The 27,833-nt window shown below is 45.3% G+C and overlaps 1 protein-coding gene across 3 annotated transcripts in view; it reads right to left on the bottom strand.

Annotated features, from left to right (window-relative positions):
- Nucleotides 1–1,383: 1,383 nt before the first annotated feature.
- LOC147701646 (osteoclast-associated immunoglobulin-like receptor) overlaps nt 1,384–27,833 on the bottom strand; it is a 909,258-nt gene continuing 882,808 nt past the window's right edge. For all 3 annotated transcript variants that reach the window (XM_086930267.1, XM_086930268.1, XM_086930266.1), the window contains one exon: nt 1,384–3,793. In XM_086930267.1, the coding sequence (XP_086786393.1) occupies nt 3,635–3,793 (159 nt within the window). In that variant the 3' untranslated portion in view covers nt 1,384–3,634. The remainder of the gene's footprint in view (nt 3,794–27,833) is intronic.

Here is a 27,833-nt window from a genome sequence, read left to right on the forward strand (position 1 = left end):
TCTAGCTTGAGCCTAACCTTGAAACAGCTTAACTTAACACCAGTGATCCAAACTACAAGAAACACATCTGAGCCCCCCTGAGCTAGAGACACACAACTCAATTTTGTTGTTATCAAATATGGTCACTCTTAATGCAAGGGCATGTTCTCACACAAACAGTGCATAGAGGGTGACTAAAGATATCTAAATTATTTTAAAACAAGAAATGAGTGTTCGCTGTTGGAAAGAATTAAAGTCCAAGTCAGTTTCATTCTTATTGGACAACTGACACCCATAAGCATAGTAAACCTTTTCCGAACATGTGACATGTTTTCAAACATTACTGTTGTATATTTAGTTCAAAGACTGGGCCATCAAAACTGCAGGTTGTATTATTTGGATGTAATGCATCACTAGGTGTACTGTGTTAGAGGCAGAAGGGAATCTCTTCTATTAATTTCAGTATATTAGTAGTGTGAAACCATTGTAAAAATCGTTTTGTGTGCTGTAGAATGTTATATTGTTTCATTTGAAACAAGATAAATCGAGTTGATTACATATAGCCCATGCATTTTAGATTACAAGTGAAATCATCTCCTAGATCAATGCGTCATTGTTTTGATCACGTTTAAAGTTAGAGCTCTAAAGGAGTTCAGACCTTGGAAACTGAATATACCTGCTATAAATAATTCCACTTCATGCAAGTCTGGACATTTGACTTATTGGCCCTCAGTTGCAGCTGCTGCCAATATACAGTGGAGGGGCAGCGGGGGCCTGATAATAAGAAATGTAAAGAAAAGTCTTGCCTGATGCTGGCGGCCGCCTCATACCTCGGTTGTCTTCTGCTCTCCTCCTGTCCATGCAGTCCTTGGGACACCATCACAGACTCCCCATCCAATCTAAACGCTACTCTCATGATATTACAAAGCATAGGAGCAGCACAGGGATTGGCCTGAGTGAGCTGGTTTGATGCTCATTCAGTCACAGGGAGTCTGTGCCGTTTCTCCACCTGGCTGTGGAACACAGCTGGGTTGGAGAAACCTAAGTGCGCATGTCGATTTAGCCACCCTAAGAAGTCTGGTCAAATCAACATGCGCACTTCCAGTGCACACCACTCCTCCTTCCTGCCGTGGCCCGGCCCGGCCCCTCCCCACACACACATGGCTCACAGGCTCATCCAGCCACTTAAAAATAAAATGATCATTTTAACTGTTTGTTTCGAGCAGTGGGGTGAGGCTCCTCCACCATTACGAATGAGCCGCCGCTGTTGGCCTGACAACCAGACTCAAGCCCCAGCAAGAGTCACAGCATATGTAACTAAGACTGCAGCCTAGTACATATGAAATAGAAACGTTTGCTTGACAAATGTATGAATCGAGCCTTACTGAACAGACAACTCTCAACTTACTGGAAACAAGCTTTTTATTTAACAGTTTGTATATAATCAGTATAATCAGTATGGTAGTCACAAGCAATAAAACACTTTACAAGGTATATCTGAAATAAGCGGGGTCTTGGCTGCTTAATATGGCTACGCTTGGAAAGGCAAGTGTGCAAAGGAGATTATGTGGTCATTCAGTTGGAATGAAATATCTGCGGCCCTTGGCAACTAACTTTCAACCACTGTGAAAATTGTGTCACTTGGTCCCAGTGTCACATTTCCGGTGTCGTTCCGTTGCAGGTTTGGAGTATGACAGGCAGGTTGTTCTTTTTAAGTTGGCGAAGGGCAGATACGGGTCCCGGCTCATTGTCTGTCTTTTCTTTGCTTTATCAAGACTCAGGTCTTGCAGGTCTTTATCTGGTTACACAGTGGTGGAAGGGTTTATGATTAAAAAGCCATAGAAATCAGAGATCAGCTCCCTGTAGGCGCAGGAACACTGCATTGTGGTAAGTTTGAATACAGTAGAAATGCCTTGGGCAAGGCTAGTTTAACTGGACTATGCTGGGTTTGGCTACAAGCCAGAAATAATCTCTCTGAGGGGGCTATGGTACCTGCCCTGGCGCAAGGTGATCGTGTGAAGTCGGATTTCAAAGGCTTGAGTTATTATGCTGGAATGGCAGGCAATGCCCTAGACACTCTAGCTCCGAAGGTGGGGTCCCTGCCGCCTGGCTTCAGCTATAATCTAGTATAGGCTCAGGCTGGCTCGAGTGCTAAACTTGCATATTAACCTTCCAGCTAAGGGAGCAAGAGCAACATTGGAAAGCCATAGGACCACAGCTTAAGAAAACCTGGGTAAAGCTGGAGAAAAGGTAAGGTCTGCATATGTTAAAACAGGTAGGATAATGGGCAGACTAGATGGGCCTTGTGCTGATTAAATTCAACCACTGTGCATTGGGGCTCCCTTCTTGCCAACTCCCCCTACAAAGCCTAGAACCTCTGTGTCTCTCCATCCCAAAAGCAACAGGGATTGGCTTCCCGGGATGTCATTCATTTGCCCCTGACTGCAGATTCTGGCCTCTCTGGGTCAATCTGCTAATGTCATGCCATAGAATGGGTTCTTGAGAGGTATGCACCCCAGGTCACAAACTCCCTCTTAATAATGCCAGGAACACCAGTGAACTAGTTACTGCATTCACCTACTCTCTCAATCTGCAGGAACAAACCTCTGCGTCTTCATGAAATGTAACCAGGGGCCAAACCATGCCACTTGTTCCACCATAACCATTGCCTTACTGGCCACAAAGAACCATTCAAGAGCATGAAATGGATCATGGATAACAAACCAGCCCTGATAGCAGAAGTAGTAGGTGAAGCCAAAGCTAGTGTAAACCCACCCTAAAAGCGTAAAAAACATACTACATCTTCTCACCAAAGAGGACCTTATTACAGTAACTGTTGCCCAAGTCTACCAAGACTGCACGTTTATAGCGCACCTATGAAGGCGTGGGCATTTCTTCAGAAAGGGACTGCGAGGATCTACCTACCTCCAGGCAACTCCCATGAAGCCTTTCATAAAAACCTGGAATATCTGCAAAGGCAAGAAAGAGGCTTCCACTCAAATTTACTGCAACCATCAACCACCTACGCTTCACCCACAACCGTAGTACTGTGCCCTTCTCATATGTAAACACTGTCCCTCTCCCTGTCTCTCACACATACACACAACAAAGAAACACAAAGAAGGACGTGACTTATATTATAATCAGTATAAGAGGCAAAAGTAGCTTGATAGATGCATCGCATGAGCTGCTCTTGCTCCAGGTGGATGGAAACTACCTGGAATTTGGAAAAGGAATGTCTGGGCGGAAATGTTTGGGAAAAAACACTACTGATGTTCATGAGCAGAGCAGGGCTTGTGGAGATGGCTTCCATTGACTGCAGAGACCAGAATTGTCCAGAACTGTCTGAGGTGAGCCCTACTGGCTTACCATACAGAGGGTCATAGTTCATTTCGGGCTTGACTGGGGTAACACGCATTCGACTGCGGTGGGCTTGGTGGAGCTAACATGTAGGTGTTTGGAGGGGCTTCAGTAAGTTATTTTTGATTACTCTCACACAGAAGATAAACAAATGCTGGAGCTGCTGACCGCTGGCATCAAAATAGTTCAAATCGCAATGAATTAAGCGGGAGTCAAAATGACTCAAACTAAGCTAGGCTGGATCTCAGTTATATACTCGGTCTTCTCATCCTGGGTTATATCCACGGCACCTCCATCAGGGAATATTAACTGAGGCGTATAAAGTTGGCTCCGGATGCTGAAAGGGCGGAGCCGCGTTCTTCTTCTGGTTCTTCAGAGCGTCTCTGTTTATTATGGCATAGGTGACTCCTTCATCATATCCACCTTCTTCCTGCTTTTTGACCTCTGGTGCGATCTGTAATTAGAAATGATGTATTTTTAATGAGAAATCAACCACAGCCACAAGTGCCTCTTCTCTATAAAACGTGTCATTGTAGACCATGTTTGTGATATTGTGAGCATAGGCCCAGATGTACTAAGAGCACGCTTGGAAAAAGTGGTTGGAAAGTGAACACAACTTTTGTGACAGGACCCTTAGTTTGCAAAACATCCCACATACTAGGTCAGATTGCAACATCTCCATTTACTGGGAGTCGTTGAACGACATACCTAATGAATATTAACAAGCAGGTCAAAATTTGCAACCTCTTACTATTGGCTACATACACAGTGATTGTGGCTTGCAAGGGGCAGCACACCACAATCCCTGTGTGTGTATTCCAAAATGGAAAAGTAACCAGTGTTCTTTAAAGAAACCAGTTCTGCTTTAAAAAAATTGTTGTTTTCCATTTGTGAAAACCTCAGAGGGAGCATACAGACCCCCTCTGGACTGCTGCCCATACCCCGAAGGCTGCCAACACGACTCCCAGAGGAGTCTCTTTGCGAATCAGTGACCACCTCCGCTGAGGTATTGGTCACTGTTCAATAGTTTGAGACTGGAGTTATAGCAGCAACTGTTGAGACATGGTATATGTTTTTCTTCTAACTCCGCCATTGGGAGGACCCATTTTGTGTAAACTGGGAAGGTGGTGCATGGGACATTTTTAGGTGTCATTCCGCCTACCTATCTTGAGTATAGGCGGAATCACAACTAAAAATGTCCCTACAGTTGCTATGGGAATAGCAATTGAAGTGCTGTTGCCTGTGCTGTATCAGCTCTGCAAGGTCAGCTAGCAGTTTTGTTGCTTATGCTGCATCTGTTGTCAGGGGCGTAACGAAACTTGAGGGGGCCCCCCTGCAGAGCACATGGAGGGGGCCACCCAGCAGCCCGGCCCGCCACCTACCACTTTGCCCCACCGACATAAATAAGCAGTCACCTAAAGCTGTATTTTCAGCACTGTGCATACTTCGAACAGCAAATATAAATAGAAAGCACTTTTATTGTGTTCTAGGGCTGCCTGAATGATGAGATCCATGACTGATAATTAAAGAGAACAAAGACAGAAAAATCACATTACAAATGAATACATACTCTTTTATTTATAACCTATTTAGAGCCAAGACAAGATCTTTCCAGGCTCTTTAAACACATGGCTGGCATTTTTCTTTTGTCAACCCTACTTTATATCACTTTTCATGAAATGCAGTCTCACACTACAGCAGTAAATGTAAATTTCAAATGCAAGGAATAGGCAGAGTGGGGGCCCAGGGGGTACTGGAACCAGAAAAAACTAAGCCTTGTTCACCAGTTTACAAAGGTATGTTGACTGTGCACCTCAGATAGAGCGTACAGCTGACTGTTGTGGTGCACTGTAGCACCCAACAACACTTTTTGATAATTTACAACACACGCAGACATGTAATAGCGTACACGGGGTAGAGCTTATATAGCACATAGCGCAGAAATACCAATAGCTGGATGGCACACAGCTCCCAAGAGCATTGTAAGTAGTTTAAAACATATGCAAGCATCAAACAGAACGCACTGGACAGACCTTGCATACACTCCACATAGCGCAGATATGCTGTACAGCTGGCTGCAATGTGGCCCCGAAGAGCACTTTTCAATAGCATGGAACACACACAACCGTCCTACACAACACATTAAATAGAACACTTTGCTTACATCTAACTAAGCACAGACATGGCATTGGCTGTGGCCATATTTTCCATAGAATGCAGTATATAACATAAATATCATAACATGTAATTGCTGCACCTATAGTAGTGTAGCTCTAGCTATAACTTGGTCATCAGAATGTGCTACAACAAAAACGATGATGGTGGGCTGGTAAACAGGCGAGAGGGCCAACCCAACTCAGAAGCGCACAATTAAAATTATGAGGCAGACCACCCAGCCCAAGGACTAATTTGAGGCGACTGGTGCACCCATGCTGCAGCTGCACACTACAACTACTGCACTGATGGCCCGAACTCTACGCCACTCCACTCTATGCCAATGCACTCTACTCCACTGCAGGCTACTCTGTAACACTCCGCACCACTCTAATCTGAGTCTACACCACTGCACCAATGCACTCTGCGTCAATGTAGTCTATACCACTTTACTCAAAACCAATCCACTCTGCACCACTGTACTTAATGCCATTTCAGTCTAGACCACTTTACTCCACTCTGCAACACTCTACTCTTCGACGCTCTTCTCTACTCTATGACATTACCTGCCCCATTACACTCTATGCCATTACACTCTACGCACTGCAGTCTACTCTGCACCACTCCACTCTACTCTACGTTACTTCACTGTATGCAAATTACTCAAACCAAAGCACTCTAATGCAACTGCACTCTATGCCTGTCTACTCTTCACCACTGTACTTTATGCCACTTCATTCTAGGCCACTCTAATCCACTCTACAACACTCCACTCTATGATGCTCTAATCCACTCTATGCCACTCTGCAACACTACTCCACTCTATGCTACTCCCACTATGCCACTTCGTGCTATTTTACTCCACTATATATATTCTACACTACACTCCAGTCTACTCCACTACTCTACTCTACGCCACTACACTCCATGCCACTCTACTCTACGACACTACTGCACTCTATGCCATTTCATTCTACTACACTACTCCACTCTAAATCACTCTACTTTACAACAATATACTCCATTCTACACCACTCTATAACACTGTACTCCACTCTAGGCAATACTCTCTGCCACTCCACTCTGCTCTACACCACTCCACTATACTCAATACCACTCCACTCTATGACACTCTGCTTCACTCTACAATACTCAACTATATGACACTCTAATACACTCTACACCCTTCCAATCTACGACACTCCACTACCTCCGTGACAATCCACAACACTATGCCAGTCCACCCTATACAAATCCATGACAGTCCACTCAACTCTACTCTACACCACTCCATGACTCTACGCCACTTCATAAGAGCCAACTCTACTCCACAACACTGCTTTACGACACTCCGGCAGAAAAGCAAATGGGGAAGGGTCAAACGTGAACATTAATGCTACCCAGATAATCTAATTAATCGAATCACTGGCTTAATGATTTCTCAGCAGCCAGAGCTGTCACCCATTACTATAGGTGTACTAAAAAGGTATGCTATGTGTTTCTAAATTATTCCTAATAAATATAAGCAACTGATAATGAGCCCATTAAATGTCCATTCTCCTGTGAAAAACAAAATATCGAATCCAATGCTTCACCTGAGCCTGTGATTTTCGGTGCTCAGCACCAGAACAACATTGTCAGCAGCTCCACATATGACTGCCCGCCCCATGGTAGAGTAGGTGGCTGAAATAGGGATGACCAAAACAACAGCAGGCCATTAATTCAATGTACGTTAACAATGATTAATAACTCCCACGCAAGCCATTCTTCAAGCTTTGAGGGCCGGGAATAGTAATTAATTGTAATACCTGCAGAAGTGTGAGGGTTAGTAGTTGTCTTGGTACTGTCATTGGCAGCAACAATGGATAGTTTAAATTGCAGTAGCCTTCTGGCATGGCCCGGCACCTAAATTAAGCACTGCATGTGAACCTTAACTATACGGGGCCAGATGAGACCAGGCAGTACAGTAAGGCATATGCCTGAAAACACACACCAGCTGTACCCACATTTTGGGGAAAAAGGCCACCTTGCACGTTATAACTTCTTCATGATACTAAATAGTACCTGTAAACAAGTTTTTATCGCTTTATTCGTAGAATGACTTCCTGCTGTTCGTGTCCTCTAATTACTAATCAGGGATAATTGATGCAGATGTAGAAGCCCTGTAAAAATGCTTTTCATTTGCATTCATGCATTCCCATGCAACATCAGTATCACTTGAAACTCGCAACCCCATCATCAAGAAAATAGAATATGAAATGTATTTACGGCAGAGTTGCATAAGTACTATACACAAATATGAAAACAAGATTCCCCGTTAAAAAAAACTTAGCAATGACTCCGGCCACGTGTGTTGCCTGAAAGTGACAATATTACGATATAGCAACTCTATCAAAGAAATTATTGGCCTCGTTACTATATGCTGTGCGGACATAGGATTGCCTGAATTCCTGAATAACATGCTGTAAATTATTTGGAGGGACAGTCCAATAATCAAATTAAAGTTGAAGTTCCAGCCCCTGGAAAGACTTGCAGCCTGATTCATCAAGCTGATTTGCGCTCGCAAAGGGCCAGATTCTGAGAATCTGGCCCTTTGCGAGTGCGATTTTTGCATTTGGGATTCATCATCCCAAATGCAAAAATCGCTATTACCGAAATCGCATATTTGCGAGGAATTGGATTTAAGGAATCTCTAATAGAGATTCCTTAAATCCAATTCATCAACCAATTAGAAAATGCGAAATCGCAATATTTGGTCGCAATTTACCACCAAGTCTGACTTGCAGCCTGATTCATCAAGGTACCGTTTTGCGAGTCTCTAATAGAGAATCATAAGGAATCGCTATTAGAGACTCGCAAAACGGTATTCATGTAGGAATCGCAAAATAAAATGCGATTCCTACAAATTCCTTATTTGCGATTAGCAAATTGCTAATCGCAAATAAGGAAAAACTCCCCATTCATTCCTATGGGCCAAAAGGCCCATAGGAATGAATGGGGAGTTTTCCTTATTTGCGATTAGCAATTTGCTAATCGCAAATAAGATAGCAATTTGAAGGGTGCCAGGGGTGTCCAAAGGACACCCTGAAGCACCCCTTAAATGCACATTTGAACAGGTGTTGCGCACACACATGTCCAAAGGACATGTGTATGTGTAACATGCAAAAGAAAAAAATGCACTAAAGTGCTTTTTACTCTTTTTTCGCAATTTACCACCAAGTCAGACTTGGTGGTAAATTGCGACCAAATATTGTGATTTCGCATTTTCTAATTGGTTGATGAATTGGATTTAAGGAATCTCTATTAGAGATTCCTTAAATCCAATTCCTCGCAAATATGCGATTTCGGTAATAGCGATTTTTGCATTTGGGATGATGAATCCCAAATGCAAAAATCGCACTCGCAAAGGGCCAGATTCTCAGAATCTGGGCCTTTGCGAGCGCAAATCAGCTTGATGAATCAGGCTGTTGGTGGTAAATTGCGAAAAAAGAGTAAAAAGCACTTTAGAAAACTCCCCATTCATTCCTATGGGCCTTTTGGCCCATAGGAATGAATGGGGAGTTTTTCCTTATTTGCGATTAGCAATTTGCTAATCGCAAATAAGGAATTTGTAGGAATCGCATTTTATTTTGCGATTCCTACATGAATACCGTTTTGCGAGTCTCTAATAGCGATTCCTTATGATTCTCTATTAGAGACTCGCAAAACGGTACCTTGATGAATCAGGCTGTTGACTCCTAACAGGCTGTTTCTTCATCAGAAAAGAAACTGGAGACACCTTGTAGTGAAGGAGTTATGACCAAATCACACATTTCTCAAAAGCAGTAAACAGGGAATTGCATGAAAATGTTATTTGATTTTGTTAACTGGGATTAGATTTTGCTTATAGCTTTTTAAAGCTCTAGGGTGTGTGATTCTGTCTTCCATAGCCTAATATTGGCATCATGCGCATTATAATAACTTACAAGTCAGTTTGCCTTTTTTCAAGGAACAACTAGCCAGATGAAGGCCTAGAGTGACCAGAAACAGAGACCTTCATAGGGACTAAATCACCCAGAGCTGAGGTGAGCCAAGAATAAAACACTTCACAGTTCGATTAAGAAAAGTAATTCATCATAAACTTTGTTGAGAGGCTAAACTCATTGACTTCTTAGGGGTATTTCCTTATGGAGGGTAGAAACAGGACGAAGGTTGCCTGTGCTAAATTTGGAAGTAGTTTAAAGAAACAGTATTGCCGTATGATCTGACCATCTGACCGGCAGTTATAGAAAAACATAAATAAATTAATAAGTTGATACAATGGCCAGCACTATGCGTGGGGGCTCGCCAAAGTTTGTGCAAGCCCAAGAGTAGCACAGGCTTCAGGCAGATTTCGGTAGCTCGTAGCTGGATGGCTAGACTTGACTCTCCATAAGTTAAAGTCGTCATGGTTCAAAATCAATAAAAAGAAAAATAGAAAAAAAATAAGTCCTCTCGCTTGTCACGAAACAAAGCAAATTGAAGTTAGAGTTAGGACTAGTACAATTAAATGAAATGCCTCTGTCGTCACCTTTAGTTTCTCTGAAAAAAAATATTTTTTTAAATAGCTCTGTCTGCAAATTTTACAACTTCGGGTGGTAACTTTGAGCAGTATCAATCGGTTGCCCTGGGAAATAACTGAACGGAGCACCTGCAGCTTATAATTGTAATTCATTCAACCGGCTATATATTTAAATTGGTGCTTTATTTTCAGATAGTACAACTTGCAAACAGTAAGGTTGGCCTCCTGTTTCTGAACTGTGCTGTCCGAACACAAAGTACTAACTCAGCCAAATATCGGGTTAAAAGAATGCCCGGTTACTCACCGGTAATACCCATTACTCCGAGTCCTGGTCTCCCCGTCCCATTCCTGATACATGAGCAGCTAGTCTGCTCTACAGAACCCCTACCTAGCTGAGCTGTTGGCACTTCCCCCTAGGATGACGTCACCATCACGTGACTACAAAAGGGGGAAGTGCCGGAAGAATCATCCTGAAAATACCAAAGACAACAGAACGAAACACATACAATCACCCACAGAAAACCCAAAACAGGGAGGGAGGGAAGGGCTCAGGAATGGGACGGGGAGACCAGGACTCGGAGTAATGGGTATTACCGGTGAGTAACCGGGCATTACCTCCTCGTCCTGGTCTCCCCGTCCCATTCCTGATACATGAGCCCATACCCAAGCACATGGTGATTGCAAGAAGAAAACAGACCAGAAGTATGCCAGAAAAACAGGTCCATTTTAATCACATCAAACAGTACAAATCATAAATCAAGCACTGCAGACAGGACACTAGTCCCAAAGGCAGCGGAGGCCGCCATCCCCAACTCCAGACGATAATGGGCAACAAAAGTGTGGGGAGAAGCCCACGTAGCAGCATTGCAAATGTCTCGCAAAGAGGCACCCCTGAACATGGCCCAGGAGGACGAAACGCTCCGAGTCGACCGACCCTGAACAGTAGAAGGCAGGGGACATTGGACAGAATCATAAGCAGCAACCACTGCGCCCTTGACCCAACGAGACAAGGAGGACAAAGAAGGACGAAGCCCTAGACCCGACAGGCCGTAGGTGACGAACAGGGAGTCAACCTTACGGAAACCAGCCGTCCGCTCCAAGTAGATGTGGAGAGCCCTCAACACATCCAAAGAATGGAGGAGCTCCTCCTCAGGAGAGGCAGGAGCAGGAAAAAATACAGGGAGAACAATATCCTCCTGACAGTGAAAAGTGGAAATCACTTTAGGGAGAAAAAACTGACTCGGTCGGAGAACGACCTTGTCAGCGCAGAAGCGCAAGAAGGGGGGGGAAGCCATCAGCGCACCAATCTCACCAACCCTACGCCCAGAGGTAATGGCCACCAGGAAGATAACTTTGGCAGAAAGGAATTTCAGGGCCACGGAGTCCAAAGGCTCAAACGGGGGACCCGTCAAAGCCCGTAGAACCAAGGGCAGATCCCAAGGAGGCACAGGGGAACGGGAGACAGGACGTTGAAGCAAGAAACTCCTTAGAAGGCGAGCCACCAACGGGGACACAGATGAAACAGAGGAACCCCGAAAGGCAAGAACGGCAGCCCACTGCGCCCGCAGGGAAGAAACAGCCAGTCCCAAGACAAAACCATCCCGTAAAAAGTCCAACACCCGCACTGCCTCACAGGATACAGGAGAGAGATCCCTCCCATGACACCAGGTGGAAAAATTCTTCCAGTGACGGGCATAAGACTTCAAGGTGGACGGACGCCGGTAAAGCTGAAGACACTGGGCAACCTCCAACGAGCAACCCAGACCCAGCAAACTCAACCTCTCAAGTGCCAAACCCCCAGCCGGAGGCGACGCAGGGAGGCAAGACTGAGAAGAGGAGCCCTCAGGGGGGAGGGAGACAGGGGAAACCTCCAATGAGGGCAAACGGCAAAAGACAGCAGCAGGGGAAACCAAGACTGTCGAGACCACTCCGGAACCACCAGGAGAACCTCCGCCCGATCCAAACGAATCTTCCGGAGGACCCTCGGAATCAAGGCAAAGGGAGGGAAGGCAAACAGCAGACCCCCCGACCAAGGAATCGAGAAAGCATCGGTCGCCCAAGCTATTGGAGACGGAATGATGCTGCAAAACAGAGGAAGAAGGGCGGAATCCTCCGAGGCAAAAAGATCCAACCAAGGAAGGTGGAACCGAAGGACAATCTGCCCGAACAGATCTGGGGACAGACAGAGGGACACCGAGGAGGGGAACACCCCGCTCAAAGTATCCGCAGGCCCATTCTCCTTCCCCGGAAGATAGACCGCTGTCAGAGACAACAGATTCGACTCGGCCCAAAGGCCGATCTCCCGGGACAGGAGAAAGAGAGAATGACACATGCCCCCCAGGTGATTCACATAGGAGCGAACCACCTGATTGTCTGTCTGCACCGAGACCGCCCGACCCCGAAGGAGAGGAGCGAACCAAAGGAGAGCAAGCCAGACCGCTCGCAACTCCTTCCAGTTCGAGGACTGTAGGGACTCGAATCGGGACCACCGACCCTGACCCTTGGAAGAACCCAGAACAGCCCCCCAACCCAATGCACTCGCATCCGTGGACACCACGACCACAGACTGAGGGGGAAGGAGATCGAACCCCCCGGAAAGGGAGAGAGGAGACAACCACCACTGTAGATCCGCCCGAATCCCCGGAGAGACAGGGATCAGAGTCTCGTAGTTCAAGGAGGCGGGATCCCAGTGAGACAGGACATGATGCAACAGGGGGTACAGATGAAGCCTGGCCCAAGGAAGGAGATGCAGAGTGGACGCCATCTCCCCCTGACTCCGCAACCAGAGACGGGCAGACACCTGCGACTGGGAAAGAAGCCAAGAAAGGTGGCGAAACAAAGTCAACTGGCGCTCCTGGGAGAGGAACACCATGCCCAGGTCCATCCGGAAGAAAGCCCCCAGGAACTTCAGGGACTGAGAGGGCACCAGGGAGGACTTCCGGTGGTTGATAAGGAAGCCAAAGGAACCCAGCAGATGGCACACCTGGGCCACATCCGACAGAGCCTGCGAAAAAGAGGGAGAGACAATCAACCAGTCATCCAGATATGGAAACACCAGCAGCCCCCTGGAATGAAGAATACCCACCAGAGGGGCCAGGAGCTTGGTGAACACCCTGGGCGCCGAGGACAGGCCGAAAGGCAGCACCCGGAACTGGTAGTGATGGGACTCCACAGCAAAGCGCAGAAAACGCTGGTCGGCAGGATGGATAGGAACATGCAGGTATGCATCCATCAAATCCAGGGACGCCAGGAAGCCACCCGGAAGGACCAGTGGCAGGATGGACTGGAGGGTCACCATCTTGAAAGGGCGATGGACTACGAAGCGGTTGACCCGCTTCAGATCCAGAACAGGACGAAGATCCGAAGTGTCCTTCTTGGAAACCAGAAATAGGATCGAGTAGCAACCCTCGCCCCTTTCCAGAGGCGGAACCTCCACAATAGCATTTTTCTGCAACAGGAGTTGAACCCCCGACAACAAAGCTACTCTTCGCAAGGGAAGACGGGGCAGCGGAGTCCGAACAAAACCCGGAGGAGGAGGAGAGGAAAACTCTATCCGGCAACCCTCCGAAACAGTCTGAACCGCCCAGGCATCCGGAACCGATAACCACTGGGCGCGGAAGCACTGGAGTCGACCACCAACGGGCAAAGGCAGACAGTCATTGTGAAGAGGAGGAAGCGGTAGTGGCAACACTGGCAGCGGCCCGGGGCTTGGCACTTCCAGGGGCCCCCCGGCCACGACCCCTGCCTCGAAAGGGCTGAGAAGCGCCACGAGCAGGAGGCCCAAAAGCGCGACGATAACCAAATCCGCGCCCCCGGGCAGGAGGACGGACCGGAGCCACCAGCTTGCGGTTCTCCGCGGACTGCTTGACCATGCCCTCCAGCTGAGGACCGAACACCTTAGAACCTTCAAAAGGTAACTTAAGTAGGACCGACTTCTGCGAAGAGTCCGCCTTCCAGGAACGCATCCAAATATGACGCCGGGCAGCAATGGAAGCACCAGAAGCGGCGGCCGCCGCCCCCAAATTGTCCTCGCCGTCGTTCAGCAGAACAGACAGAGACTGGAAGTCCTTAAGGAGCGACTGAACCATATAGTTGGAATACGCAGTCGCCCGGACAGAGAAATTAGAAGCAGCATAGGAACGCTTCACAGCCCCCTCAACACGCTTATCCACAGCGTCCGCAGGAAGGGCGTCTTCAGAAACAACCAAACCCTGAGAGGAAAGGCCAGCCATCAAATTGTCCACTTTCACAGACTGAGGGAACTCATCCGCAAAACCCTCAAGAGGGTAACGTCTGGACAGGAAACGAGGGAAAGAAGACTTGTCCACCTCCTTCCACTCGTGAGACAGCACATTGCGCACTGCACCATGCAAAGGCAAAGAATCCGGAGCAGGCTGGACATACTGTGTAAAAAAGTCATCCTCAACAACAGCATCCGCAGGAGGAGAAAAACCCAAGTTGGACCTCACATGGGTAAACAGGTCAGCGAGCTCAGCACCCTGAACAAAACGACCACGGACACCCTCATCCTCACCAGGATCAACGTCATCCTCAGGAGCATCTTGTGGATCTAAAGACACACGAGGCACCTTGGGAGGAGGCCCAGCCGCGTCCCTAGCCAGGAAAGCAGCAGCCACAGCCTCATTAATAATGAGGCGCAGGGCATCAAGAGGAGCCGCAGAAGAAGAAGCATCCGAATCCATAGCGGAAGCCAAAAAAGTCCAAACAACACTCCCAACAGGCACCAACAAGGACAAAAAACATCCCAACAAGGACCCCAGATATAGCCGAGGACCCGAACACCTGTGGGAGGAGAAAAAAAAAACCAGGCCGGCATAAAAAGCGCAGCCAGCCGCCAAAATCGCCCCTTAAGAGGATGCAGGACACCAAACTCCACAGAACAGCCCCTGCCCGCTATAGCAGGGCGAAAAAGGACCGGAGAAAGCCCAGGAACGGCCGCTGGAGCAGACCAACCCAAGTCAGGTGAGCATCACGAAGCACAAACACCAAAAACAGCCGCTAACGCGAGCCGTGTGTAAAGGAGTGCCCCCAAACAGAGCCGGCCGCTAACGCGAGCCGCGTGAAAGAAACAAGCCCCCAAAACGGAGCCAGCGTGGGGAAAAGGCAGCGCAACAAGCACAGGCGGCCGCTAGAGCAGGTCGCCGCAAAAACAAAGTAAAACAGCCAGGAGACTTACCAGGACACAGGAAGCCTCCAAACAGCACAAGGAACGCGGTCGTAGACTGCAGAATAGAAAAAACAGGATGATTCTTCCGGCACTTCTCCCTTTTGTAGTCACGTGATGGTGACGTCATCCTAGGGGGAAGTGCCAACAGCTCAGCTAGGTAGGGGTTCTGTAGAGCAGACTAGCTGCTCATGTATCAGGAATGGGACGGGGAGACCAGGACGAGGAGGTAATCCACTTTACCTCTGCAATTGAGGCGCATAAAACAGGCGCGCATCCGTTACCTGCACCAGATAATCCCATCTTAAAGTGACCGCTGTATGGTAGACGAAAGCCACACGCACTTGGACAAGTGTTTTTCTTAGAAACAGGGGAGAGTCTGTGGCGAGTAGTGCATGGATCTAAGGGCTTCCAGTGTAGGCCCCTAATTGCTAGTCAAGTGTCTGGTTTGCACAGTGTTGAGCTGGGGCGACTCTGCTGAACTTTAGTGACAGGAGCAAATTAATTAATAGCATAAGCAGCAATTAAAGTCACTGACACTCCCCGGACACTTACTTTTTTGCAGCGAGCGGAGCAGGGCAATTCGGTAACGTTGATGCGTCAAGCCGCAACATTATGACTGGACTTGGACTAAAACCCACTGCCACCACCCTGCGGCCAGCAGATGGTAACAAATGGAAACTCTGAGGCGGGGCAATCATGGTTCTGGGCGGCTGGTCATGTGTTCTAAGCTCTGGGCTGCAGCTACACCGTGCGATTACCAGTGCCAGTAGCTAAAACGTATTTACTGTAGCTGCCGCAGTGCGCACGCTCAGACAACTGTATCTCAAGCTCATTCATTGGCCGGGCAGTCAATGACTCCTGATGACGTCATTTGAAATGCTGCGCGTGAAGTCAGAGTCGGTGAAAATCAATAGTGTTTAAATTAGTAGCACCTACTGTGCGAGAAACCGGACCGCCCAGACCCAAAGCCTGCCCGCAACAGAACTCACCCGGGTGACTACTCACTGCCTAAAATTCTGCAGTGACTACTATGTGCTGAGGAGGCCCCTCAAGCACGGGGCCCGTCGAGCTCGGGCCCTCCCCCAACGCAGGGGCTGCGGGGGCCTTTGTTACGCCCCTGTCTGTTGTGTGTGAGGGAAAGATGCTCTGCTGCTGCCCGTGCTGCACATACTCACTCTCTGTGAGAGAAGCTTGCACTCTGCTACACTTGAGCAATGTGGGGTAAAGATGCTCTCTTGCTTTTCATGGGTTCCCTGCCCTTGGCATGAAAGAAACCTGCATTGTTGTACCCGGTGTCTTCCTTACAAATGTCTGCACACTTAGGTTAGAATGTGTATGGAATTGCTGGTGTTGCAGAACTAGCAATCTGCAAGGGGGCAGAAGCTGTTGAGCGTTTAGAAAGGAAGATCACTTTGCTGCTGTCTGAGCGGTGCCAGTTCTGTATTTGAGGGAAGGTTGCCCATTTTCTACCGTTCTATTCCTGTTCTGTTTCTACTGCTGTAACCATGTATGGGACTAATATACTACTGGTGCATGTGCTGTCTATTTCCATTGTAAAAGTGAAGCTTGTGAAAGGGTTGATTTATAATAAATATTTTGCATTCAATTGGCATTTACACATACACAAGCAGATGTTATTAACTACGTTTATTCACGTTTAGATTGTCCATTGGTAATGTAGGCCTGTATTTTAATATGGCTAACGTTGGTTGCCATCTTGCTTGTGACACATGAACAATTTATTTTTAGGCCAATCTGGAATCCTAATTATGGAATGTATTGATCTTTAGCTTCTTTTCCCCATGTGACATGTTTTCTTTAGGATAATCATGTAATGTTTGAATGAGGATTGCACTCATGAAGACACCCACAGAGTACAGGTTGGTCCCTCCATCTCTTCTTGCTACAGATGTGAGTTTGAAGTTCGCAGAGAGAAGCTGTATTGTGAAGGTTCCCGGAAACCTAACTGGCACATAATGCTATCGCTTTGCTGCGAGCTGATTGGACCGTTTCATGAGAACTGTGTTTAGGTGTCTCTATTGTTAGAATTGTGTGATTTAAGCCAGTGCAGACTAAAATACAGGCAGACCCATTTTCAACTTGTCTTAGAATAGGGTTTATTTTGAGTACTCGCGTCCATGAGTGACTGACTCACATTTATCTTTCCTTAAAGGGGGGGGGGGCTTAGATCAGTTTAACCTCACATTTAATTTATTTGATTTCAACCGAATTTTGATGACCAACTTGATGATTTTTTTGATCTATAATCCATTAAGCTTTAATAAACCTTCATGGTGTTAAAACCTTGTCATTTGTTGTCTTTGTGGAGCCTAACGTGCAGCACGTTTTTTGAATGTATTGATCTGTTGAAAGCCTCAATTGTGAATTTCGAATCATCTGATAGCGTTTTATGGGCCCCAAAATTTGCAAAAGGTAAAACAGTGGACTTTAGCTCAGTGGAGTGCGTATATACTGCGGTTGCTCTTTTTATAACCATTCTCTGTGTGTATTAGGAAAGCTTACACTGTTGATGCCTGGGCAATCCTTGGTGGGTTTTTGTGGGAAGGGTGGATAAAAGAATATGCAGATGCAAAAGAAGCAATGTTACTTCATATGGTACAAGTGGTTATATGGGGCCGATTCACAAAAATAATCTGAGACAAAATCCTAACTTTACGACTTTCGGTATACAAAAAACGCATTTAGTAGTAGTAAAGTTAGGAACTTTAATACTACTAAATCCCTTTTGGGAAAACCGAAAGTTGCAACGTTAGGATTTTGTCTCAGTTTAGTAGTAGTAAAGTTAGGAATGCTAACTTTACTACTACTAAATCCCTTTTGGGAATACCGAAAGTTGCAACGTTAGGATTTTGTCTCAGTTTAGTAGTAGTAAAGTTAGGAATGCTAACTTTACTACTACTAAATCCCTTTTGGGAATACCGAAAGTTGCAACGTTAGGATTTTGTCTCAGATTACTTTTGTGAATCGGGCCCTATATGTCTGAGGAAGGATGCCATAGGGTCTGTCCAGTTCCTGCCTTTCATTGTATGAGGGTGGTGCATGTCCGGAAGCTTTACCTAGCTCTCAGTGCTGCTGTTGCTCTCTCTTTTCCAGGCCAGAGTATGAATGTTCCATTTTGTGGCTGAAAACATTGTGATTCACAAAATGACAGGGTTTCAAGCGCAAAGCAGTTTTATGTAATGTACAAAAGCATGCAGAAGGACGTTTGTGACCCAATCCGAATTGCAAATAATAGGGTCCAGTAGAGGGACTTTCCCCTTCTACTTGAGAGTTGAAATGGTTATGGACAGACACGTTAGGGTTTTATTGATTCTCAGGGGAAATTGTTCCTGTGGGGCAGCTTTCATTGGGGAAAGTTTTTGGGTGGCCTTGTGGGAGCAGGCAATGATTCAGGGGACCAGTGCCCGCTCCCTTCATTGTCTTTCCTCAGTGTGAAGCCTCTCCTGTCCTATAAGGAGTCGCAGAGGCTGCCTAAAGAAAGAGACCATTTATATTGAAGGAATGTAAAAGCAGGGATGGAGGTCTGCCCTCCCATGTAGACCTCAATCCCAAAGTTTGCTGGGATTTCAAAATGCCTCCTCTCTCGGGATGTGGTGGTTTTGCAATTTCCTGACAATGTTCATTTTGCAATGTGACTGTTGATTACTCCAGTCACGTCGCAAAATACTGGGCAGGTTTTAACTAGTAAGTTTGCAATTTGCATGTACTGGTTTACAACTTACCAAATGACACATCAAGCCCAAAATCTCAAGCATATAGTATTTGAAGGATATGCGGCATACATTCAGACCTTTCAAGGGCGGCACAGCTTGGGTTCCTAGGGTGCTGGGAGGTACACTGTGTCCTACATAGCTGGACACATTGATGAGTCAATCATTTAAATCTGTGTCGAGAGAGGAGGAGAGATGGGGCCAACAGAGATGTGACTGAATGTCTGCCTGTAGGGGATTGTATTAGACCTACTAAGGAGATGGGATTGGAAGCATGCCAGCCAGCTGTTGCCTGCAGTGTAACACGAGGAGAGCTTGCAGGTGGGCTGCCTGCAGCTCTGTCACGAGAAACAACCAGAGAATGAAGGGTTCAATGCATCGATTAGATGTCTCTATGGTTGTGTATATGGATTAGATAATGATTAACTCACAGACTTTGGAAGAACATTGAGCGAAAGTTACAAAAGTACTTACCAGACCCCAGACACATTCACTCTATACCAGGGCTAAAAACTGTTTATATGAGGTGCCAAACGTCACCTTTGTTAGTTTTGAGATTCCAAGTCAAGGTATCAGAATGGGCCTAGTGAAGGTTAAAGCCGGCTTGGAAGGGCCTTCCTCGCAAAGAGTGAAAGAAGCACCAAGTTTTGTCAGACTTGCCAGTTTCACCAACCGTTTTGCACCATAATACAACCCATAGTTTGGTTGCCCGGATTGGAAGGGAGTGAAATTTGTTTGGGGAACGAAAAAGGAACACGAATTTGCTTGACATAAGAACGCTTTCACTTTTACCATCGATACAAATGCATCTGCCCTTGCAGGCAGAGCAGTTCTATCACAAAAAATGCATCACATCCTATAGAACGCCACCCTTTTGCTTATTATTCTTGGACCTTGATGGATAGAGAATTAATGACGCTTTCTAATAATAGACATCATTTAGAGGGGGTATGTCATAAGATAGCACTCTGGACTGACCAAAAACATCTATTGTATCTGACAAGCATGAAGTACAATAGCTGAACATTTTGTCCTCTCACTTTGATTATGTTATAACTTATCGACCTGAAAACAGGCATAGCAGAGCAGATGACCTGTCCCACCAAACAGAAGAGGGACACAATATGGAAATGATACGGCCTGCGCCATGTATCCTGGCCCTTTCCATAAAACAACCTGCTGAATTCTTAGACTTCATCAGGGGAGTTCAGAAGTGTGATTCACATCAGCAATAGCTGTGGCTGGAGCCAAAAAAAAGAGATCCTTGAAAGAGGAATTCCTTATAGAGAAGATGCATTGTATCTTCCTTATCTACATTTACAGTCAAAGGTTCTCCCATGGGGTCATGGTTTTCCAGCTGCAGGAAATCCTGATAAATGAAAAATAAAAAGGATGGACTTGATTAACAGAGATGTGTGGAGGCTTTATCTGAAAATATCTGGTAAAAAGTATATTGAAAGATGTGTAGTGTTTGAATTAGACAAAGCTTCCCATATACAAGAGAGTTAAAGCCCAACCTGAGGTAGGGTAGCGGTGGCGGGAAACATGGCGGCCGTCAGTTAGTGCTGAGCGGTCGCGGTCTCTCTCCTCCTGACGAAAAGGATGAAAACCACGAGTACATGGATGTAGCTGGGTTAGAGCAAAGAATGAATGCGGGATGAATACAAAATAGCCTCGAAGATCTACTCTTTTTGCATACCTCAGCTCTCTTGGGCGGTTTTTGTTTGTCACTTCTTTTCCCCTGAAGTCTGGGCTGGTATTCGTAAAGGCTCTGCAGTGGCTGCTGAAGTCGCTGATCCGCCATAAATCAGCAGAAAACGGAGCTTATGATATGGAACTCCTCTTACAATAGTGACCTTGTAAAACAGCAAATAAGATATCTGGGGTGCAAATCATAAAGAACATAGACAAGATAGCCCAGCTAAGCTTTGATAAACCCATAGCTAGTGTACGACAGCAGTTACAGGCATGGGAACTTCTCCCTCTCTCTATTATAGGCAGATCCAACCTGCGGAAAATGTCAAGCCTACCCAAATTCACCTTCTTATTCAACAATATTCCTTTAGAATTCTCCAAAGTCTGGTTTAGGAAAGCACAGGGGTTATTTTCCTCCTTTAGTAAGAGCACTGCTACATATACCTTATTATAATGAAGAAATGCCAATTTGGGATGCCCAGGGCACCCCGGCATGTCTTCAAGATTCTCTGGCCCTCCCTTTATGTAGAGCCGGGATATTAAGATGGGTAGAGTTAATAGTGGAAAATTAGTTAATCCCATGGCAGTGTCTCTCTGCTTTAACCAATAATTCGGTCACAAAGTTTAAGTGCCTTAAAATTCTTAGTTGGATTAAATCAACAAGTAAATGCATTGTAGGGAACGGCGACTTAGTTAAAGGGATTTGTACAAGATCTTCATGAAAGGAAGTAGCAGCATGGTACTGGCTAATGATAGAGAGTGGAGAGGAAAAAATGAACCCTTTTATAGACAGCTGGAAGAAGGACCTGCCGGGTGAAGACCTCGAAACTCTCGGGCAAGTATCTATGTCTACTCTTTGGTCGTATGTGAAAGCTGCCCCTTTAAAAAGAAACCATCTTTTCACTGTCCACAAGGCATACTGGACGCCATTGAAACTCTCCAAGCTGGGGAAAGGAGTGACAAAGAAGTGCCTGAAGTGTGAACAAAAAAACGTAAACGAGGTACATATGTTCTGGCAGTGTCCTTCAATGGAGCTCTTTTGGGATCACGAGAGTAAGACAATCTCTGAAAGTATGGGTAGAGAGGTTGGGCCAACAGCGTCTACAGTCATCTTCGTGGTAATCTCAAAGGAGACAGAAAATCTGGGGGCATATTACCAAGATTAAGCGATAATTATCGCCTAACACGGTTAGCGGCAATATTATTATCGCCGAGCTCCGCCGATTTTTAGCGCAGATAAACCTTGCTATTATCAAGGTTTATCTCAAAAGCAATAAAAATTGGCCGAAATTCATGAATATCGCTGAAAAGTCAACGATATTCATGCATTACCGAGCTAATGCTCTTAGCCATGTTATCCACCTACCATTGGATAACATGGCTAAGAACTGCTCTGGGTAGGCGTTAGCTTTTGGAGATATTCGCGCTTAGCGCGAATATTTCCAAAAGTACGCCTTTGTAGGTAATAGCGATGTTAGCGACTGTTTACAGTCGCTAACATCTTGGCACGCCCACTTTGCATGTCATTAGCGATAAATATCGCTGACATGCAAAGTTGGCCCCCAGATGATCGCTATCTCCTACTAGCTGTCGCTAACTGGTGTTAGCGACAGCTAGGTAATAGGGCGACAAAATTATCGCCGCTTTAGCGGGAAAAATTCCCGCTAAAGCGGCGATAAGGCCCTTGGTAATATGCCCCCTGGCTCTGTACAGAACCCAGAAGGCACTTCTTTTTGTTCGGATACTTCTGGCGCGAAGGGAGATCTGTATAAAATGGATCTTACCTATTCCACCCACCAAATCTGAATGGTTAAGTTCAGCCCAACGCATTTCAACTTTTGACCAAGCTAGCAAAAGGGTTAAAAAAACAAAATTCTTGGATTTATGGGATTACTGGTTCACAGTATTTGTCTTAAACCACTCCGCCTAAAATCAATGTGCACCAACCTATTCCTATCATCTTTTGATCAATCAACACAACTGAGAGCAGTTTCTCTTTGTTTTATGCATGTTTCCCTTTATCCTTGGTGCTTCAGTGTAAAGTAGAGATGGAGGCAAGTTGAATCTCATAAGGTTTATTGAGATACAGGATAAAACAGGTGGAGCCAGGAAGCACAGCTATACAGTAGCTCAGGAAGGCTTCAACTGCCCTCACATGGAATACGAACCTAAGAGCAGTAATTAACATTCTACAGAGTGGCTCGCTCTAACACGAGCCTTAAAGTAAAACACAAAGAATAAAGGTAAGCACAACATAACATTCAGGTTTTGTTACTCACTTTACTAGTGGATCCCCTTGGTTTAAGAAATATAATTATTGCACCTACTAGTCCAATGATTACGAATTTGCTCGCCTGGCCGAGATGATGGAAAGCCTGCTCAAGCTAGGCGCGAATGGCCTATGGAAGAAGAGGAGCCCTGTTTACCCCCGTTTAGCCTCGATGAAAATAGCTCCCGGGGGTTTTAATCTACCCACCCTTCAACTAGAAGAGACCGGGTTCTTTTTTCTTTGGGCTGTAGATATCCGCTTGACCGGCTCTACTTTTTTGAATTAAGAGCATTTTTTAAATAATAAGGACAATAAGAAAAAAAAGAGAGTTAAAGCCACTTCCCACGCCTCACTGTCCATGATTTGCTATTTTAATGTATCTTATAGTCGAACATCCTCCTTCTAAAGGTTGTACCTCACTATTAGTAGTTACTATTTCACAAAAAAGGGACACTTCCAAGAAACTTTCAAACACTGTTGAATTAGCAGGCATCTTTATTAATCTTCATTATTTACATTTTCTGACTTCATGGCTTCCCACAATCAATCATTACTTATAAAAGGACCCAGTGTATGGCAGTCCAGACATTTTAAATTCACCAGTTATTATCCACCGGCCGATACACAGAGCAATTAATTTAATCACTACAACAACTTTCATGATGCTTTCCCGGGAACCACCCAAATGTCTGGTACTGGTGCATCTTTTCAGCAGAATTGGCCTGCAACACCTTCTTGCATTGATCTTTGGGACGATCTGCCTTCTGTTCTTAAGGCTATCATCCACCGATGCTATCAAGACATGTTCTGACTTACTCAGTCCCAGCCGCGGCTAGTATAGGTAAGAGCGGTGGGGCCGGCTGGGGGGGATTTTGACAGACGGTGATGAGGGAAAATTAAATAAACAATACATTTTCCCTCGTCCTTATCTGTTGAAATCCCACCTCCCCACCCAGCCCCACCATTCTTGCCTCTGCGGCTGCTCATTCCCCACAGTTAGTGTCCTGATATGTTTGAAAGGTCTTAGATACCTGCAAACTTTGCCCATGCCACTAAATTACTGAATTTTTTTTTTATTAAAATCATCCTTTGAAACCTAGATCCAACCTTATTTCCGGGAGGGGGGATTTTTCATGAAGGAGAGTGGGCCTAGTTTCAGGATTCAGGGCTAACCCTGGGACCATAGCATACTCGCGGGCTGGAAATGGTGGAAGATAGGCTAGTGGAAACTCATGAGATTGGGAACATTAGACTGCTAACTGCATACATTCAAATACTCACTTCTTGGTGCTAAGGTCAACAGTGGTAGACTCATATATCAGATTGTTCAGGCTCAGAGTCTTCTCCTCCCAACATGTTAGTTGCATTGGCTCTCTCCATTTAGGTACCACTTTGCACTTATATCCGTCCCTGATGTTTCTTGCACTTTATTTCTTTGGTCCACTCGGTTCTTTCCCTTCTTGCTTCCCTAGTCCCTTATACCTTACTAACTTTAGTTGTTTTGCTTGCCTCTTGGAGTTCTATATTACCGGTATGTTTTTGGCAGTATCCTAGGGCTTACGACTAGATTCCTGGATGACCAAGGGTCAACCTAGCACCCTCCACTTCCTAAACCAGTAAGCTGTTATCTTTATCTATCATTAAATATTTTCTCCTGCTGGTTCAATATAATCTCCTGTCCTTTTCTGTGTTCCAGTGAATGAGAGTGAACTATCTCAGTAAAATCGAGGGTGCACAGTGCTATCCCTTGACTCAGACAATTCGATCTGGGAGCAAGCTCTAGTCCAGTTTTCCTCTCTCTCTCTTTCACTGTCTCCCAAGATAACTATCAACTGCAGCAGTCCATCTCTGCTCACCAGTGTGGGTTTTCAGGAATGGCAGGGGTTTTCAGGGGGGCTGCATCTTGTGAACCTGGCAAATTGATTCAACACTATTGGGCAGAAAATTTGATGATAACATAAAATACCACATATTTACAAGCCACAATCGCCATCACAACGCCACTGAAGGTGACGCTGTAAATACGGCGAGGCCCCTATCACCATCACAACGTCACTAAAAGTGACATTGTGATGTCTAGAGGGGCCTCCCCTTATTTACAAGGCAGTATTAAGCCAATTAATGTGGCTTAATGCTGCCTTGTAAATAAGGCCGAATTTCATGCTATACTTAGCGTGAAAGTGGAGGGCAATTGGTGTTGCTATGGGCGTTTCATCTCAACACCCATTGATTCTGACGCTGCCTCCTATTTACAAGGGGGGCGTAAGTAGGACTCAGCGCCAGATTTAAGACCAGGAAAAACCTGGTCTTACCCTGGTGCAACTAGGATAAATGTTTTATTTCTCCTCGTTTTTGCTGTTTCCATGTGTGCTACATTGTGCAGCACACATGAAAACAGCAAAAGGCCAATGATTGTTTATGAATAGGAAAGTCCCCCTTCCTACACATAAAACAAAAAAATGTTTTAATTGTTGTTTTGCAACTTCTGTGTTTGCTGCATTAAGCACCACACATAAGTTACAAAGCGGCATTTAAAGATTGTTTATGTACATATAAACAATCTTCCCCTGCACGCAGACACCCTTGAACTAAGATGCAAGGGTGACTGTGTTAGTCTGCTTAGTGTAGCACCAGCGCAGGGAGAAACACAGGGCTGCACCGTATTCTTGTAAATATAGTGCAGCCCTGCGTTTCTGAAGTGGCGGAGTGTGGCATTAAGCCAGGAAGGCTAACACCTAACATCACCACTTCCCTTGTACATATGCCCCTGTGTGGTTTTCGATCTTGACAGTAACGAGGTGTCATTGTCTGTAAATAATGATGGCATCACATGCAACCCCACCTCTCCTTCAGGCACCCTACTAATAAGATTCGATCAGTCAACAGTGGCTACATCTCACATACTGGCAGACATCATTGTTGTGTTTGCCTGGAATGCAGTATACAAGCAGCCCCATCCCAGGGCTGCCACTGCTAGGGTGCCTAGGAAGATGGAGGGACATTATGCTCCTCCCAGACATTATTGTTGAACATAAACTGAAGAGGGGCTTTATTGTAAAAAATATCTATATTTATTTGCATGAATTAAAAGCTGCAAATAAAGTATGGGTTTTAACAAAGAAGACATCCGTGGCTTGAAATGATCTGGTCCATGATTAAAAATATTCTCATTATAAATGACAATCCCGTCTTTACTCCCTGAGAAAAGATTTACTCCTGACTTCTGAAAGCAGAGAGTAAATTGCTCCCACTTTATTTGGAGACCTTACAATCACTGCATACATTGCAGGGCACAATCTATTTATCCATATGTACTCATAGCATTTGTACATGCATTAACAAACTGCATGCAGGCTCCATGTATTACACAGACACAACACACATCAGTGAAAAAACAGGCCTCTAGAATGATTAGGTCATGCACAGCATGCATTAAAAATATGCAAATATCGGAAAAAGGCCATAGTATTCTGCACATGAATACAATATATGGCTAACATGAAATGTTGCTGAAAGTGATACGCATATACCCCCTGTTTTACAGGCTTTAATTTAAATTTAAATAAAACAAACTCCTAAATATCTGCTATTCTCCCCTAGTGAGGGCTCCTGAATAATTTCTGACACCTGAATCGAAGGGGTATATTCTCAAGAATGTGTGATAACTACCGCAAAAGTAGCTTAATGCAACTCTCCACATCGCAGTCTATCGCGGGAAAATAACACAGTGTTAACTTGGTATTCTCAACACGGCGGCACCATGCGATAGACCCACCACAACGAGTCAAATGACCGCGTTAAAACCAACGTGAAGACGCAAAAATGCAAATTACGATTGCAAAAAAAGCTGCCATGAGGCCAATCGCGATACAAAAATCAGCGATAATCAGCGAGAGGACTACAATTGTCATGCGGGAAAAAGCACCATGAAAGCAGAGTACAAAAACGGGGAGATGACAGTATAAGAGCACAATCCCACATCCGTGACGTAGAACAAATGACCATTGTCCCGCATCACATAGGCATCTTCTCACAGTCATAATGTACATTGACATGCTGTCTGCATGTGAACTGCGCCAACGCAGACACATGCATGGAACACACAGTAAAACCGCATCTCTCCTTCACATTGCAGAGGGACAAGCAACCCCCCCTGCACACAGACTTGTGATTGCCATGATCAATCACTAATCACAGTATGGACGAATGGACGTACATGTTGCTCATGTTTTGGGACTTAAGTCAAAGGGGGCATCCCTGCATCAAGGTGGTACATAACTGACAAAGAACACAACGTGGAAGGAGGGTCTGAAGGGGAAAATAGTTTAATGACCTAAGTGCACCCTATCTGTGAAACAAACAAGGACCCCCTGATACGGATACATTTCCTGGGTCAGGGCAAACAATTAGTGTGAATATAACACCCAGGCAAATCTATAATAACGACTAACACATGAATATTGGCATTTGCCAATCAAAAATAACGGTAATCAACAACTGCTTTTGCACATAAGATACATTTTAATTCCTTTTATAGGACATAATTAAATGATAAAAATTAATACATGATTATACATAGATGATAAAATATTTCAGCATTATTCCATATGCATGGTTTCAAACACTCTTCAATTATAATATAAAAGCTAAAAGATGGTTTCCTGTCAACGCGTTTCGACACAGGTGTGTCTTCCTCAGGACTGTACCATCGTAGTTCTCGATAGACAAATTATGCGGCTGACATCAAGTACTCGCATTAAAAATAGGTATGCAGATACAATGATAGAGGCAGATTTATTTCTCCTATTGTTATGTTCCTCAACTTCTCTACTGTTCTAGTGCCAACACCAAAGATCGATATGCGATGTTGCTTCCAGTCGAGTATCAGGATTTTTTCTTTGTCGCACTGATTTCTGT

The sequence above is a fragment of the Lissotriton vulgaris genome, chromosome 7, assembly GCF_964263255.1.
Source record: "Lissotriton vulgaris chromosome 7, aLisVul1.2, whole genome shotgun sequence".
NCBI lineage: Eukaryota > Metazoa > Chordata > Amphibia > Caudata > Salamandridae > Lissotriton > Lissotriton vulgaris.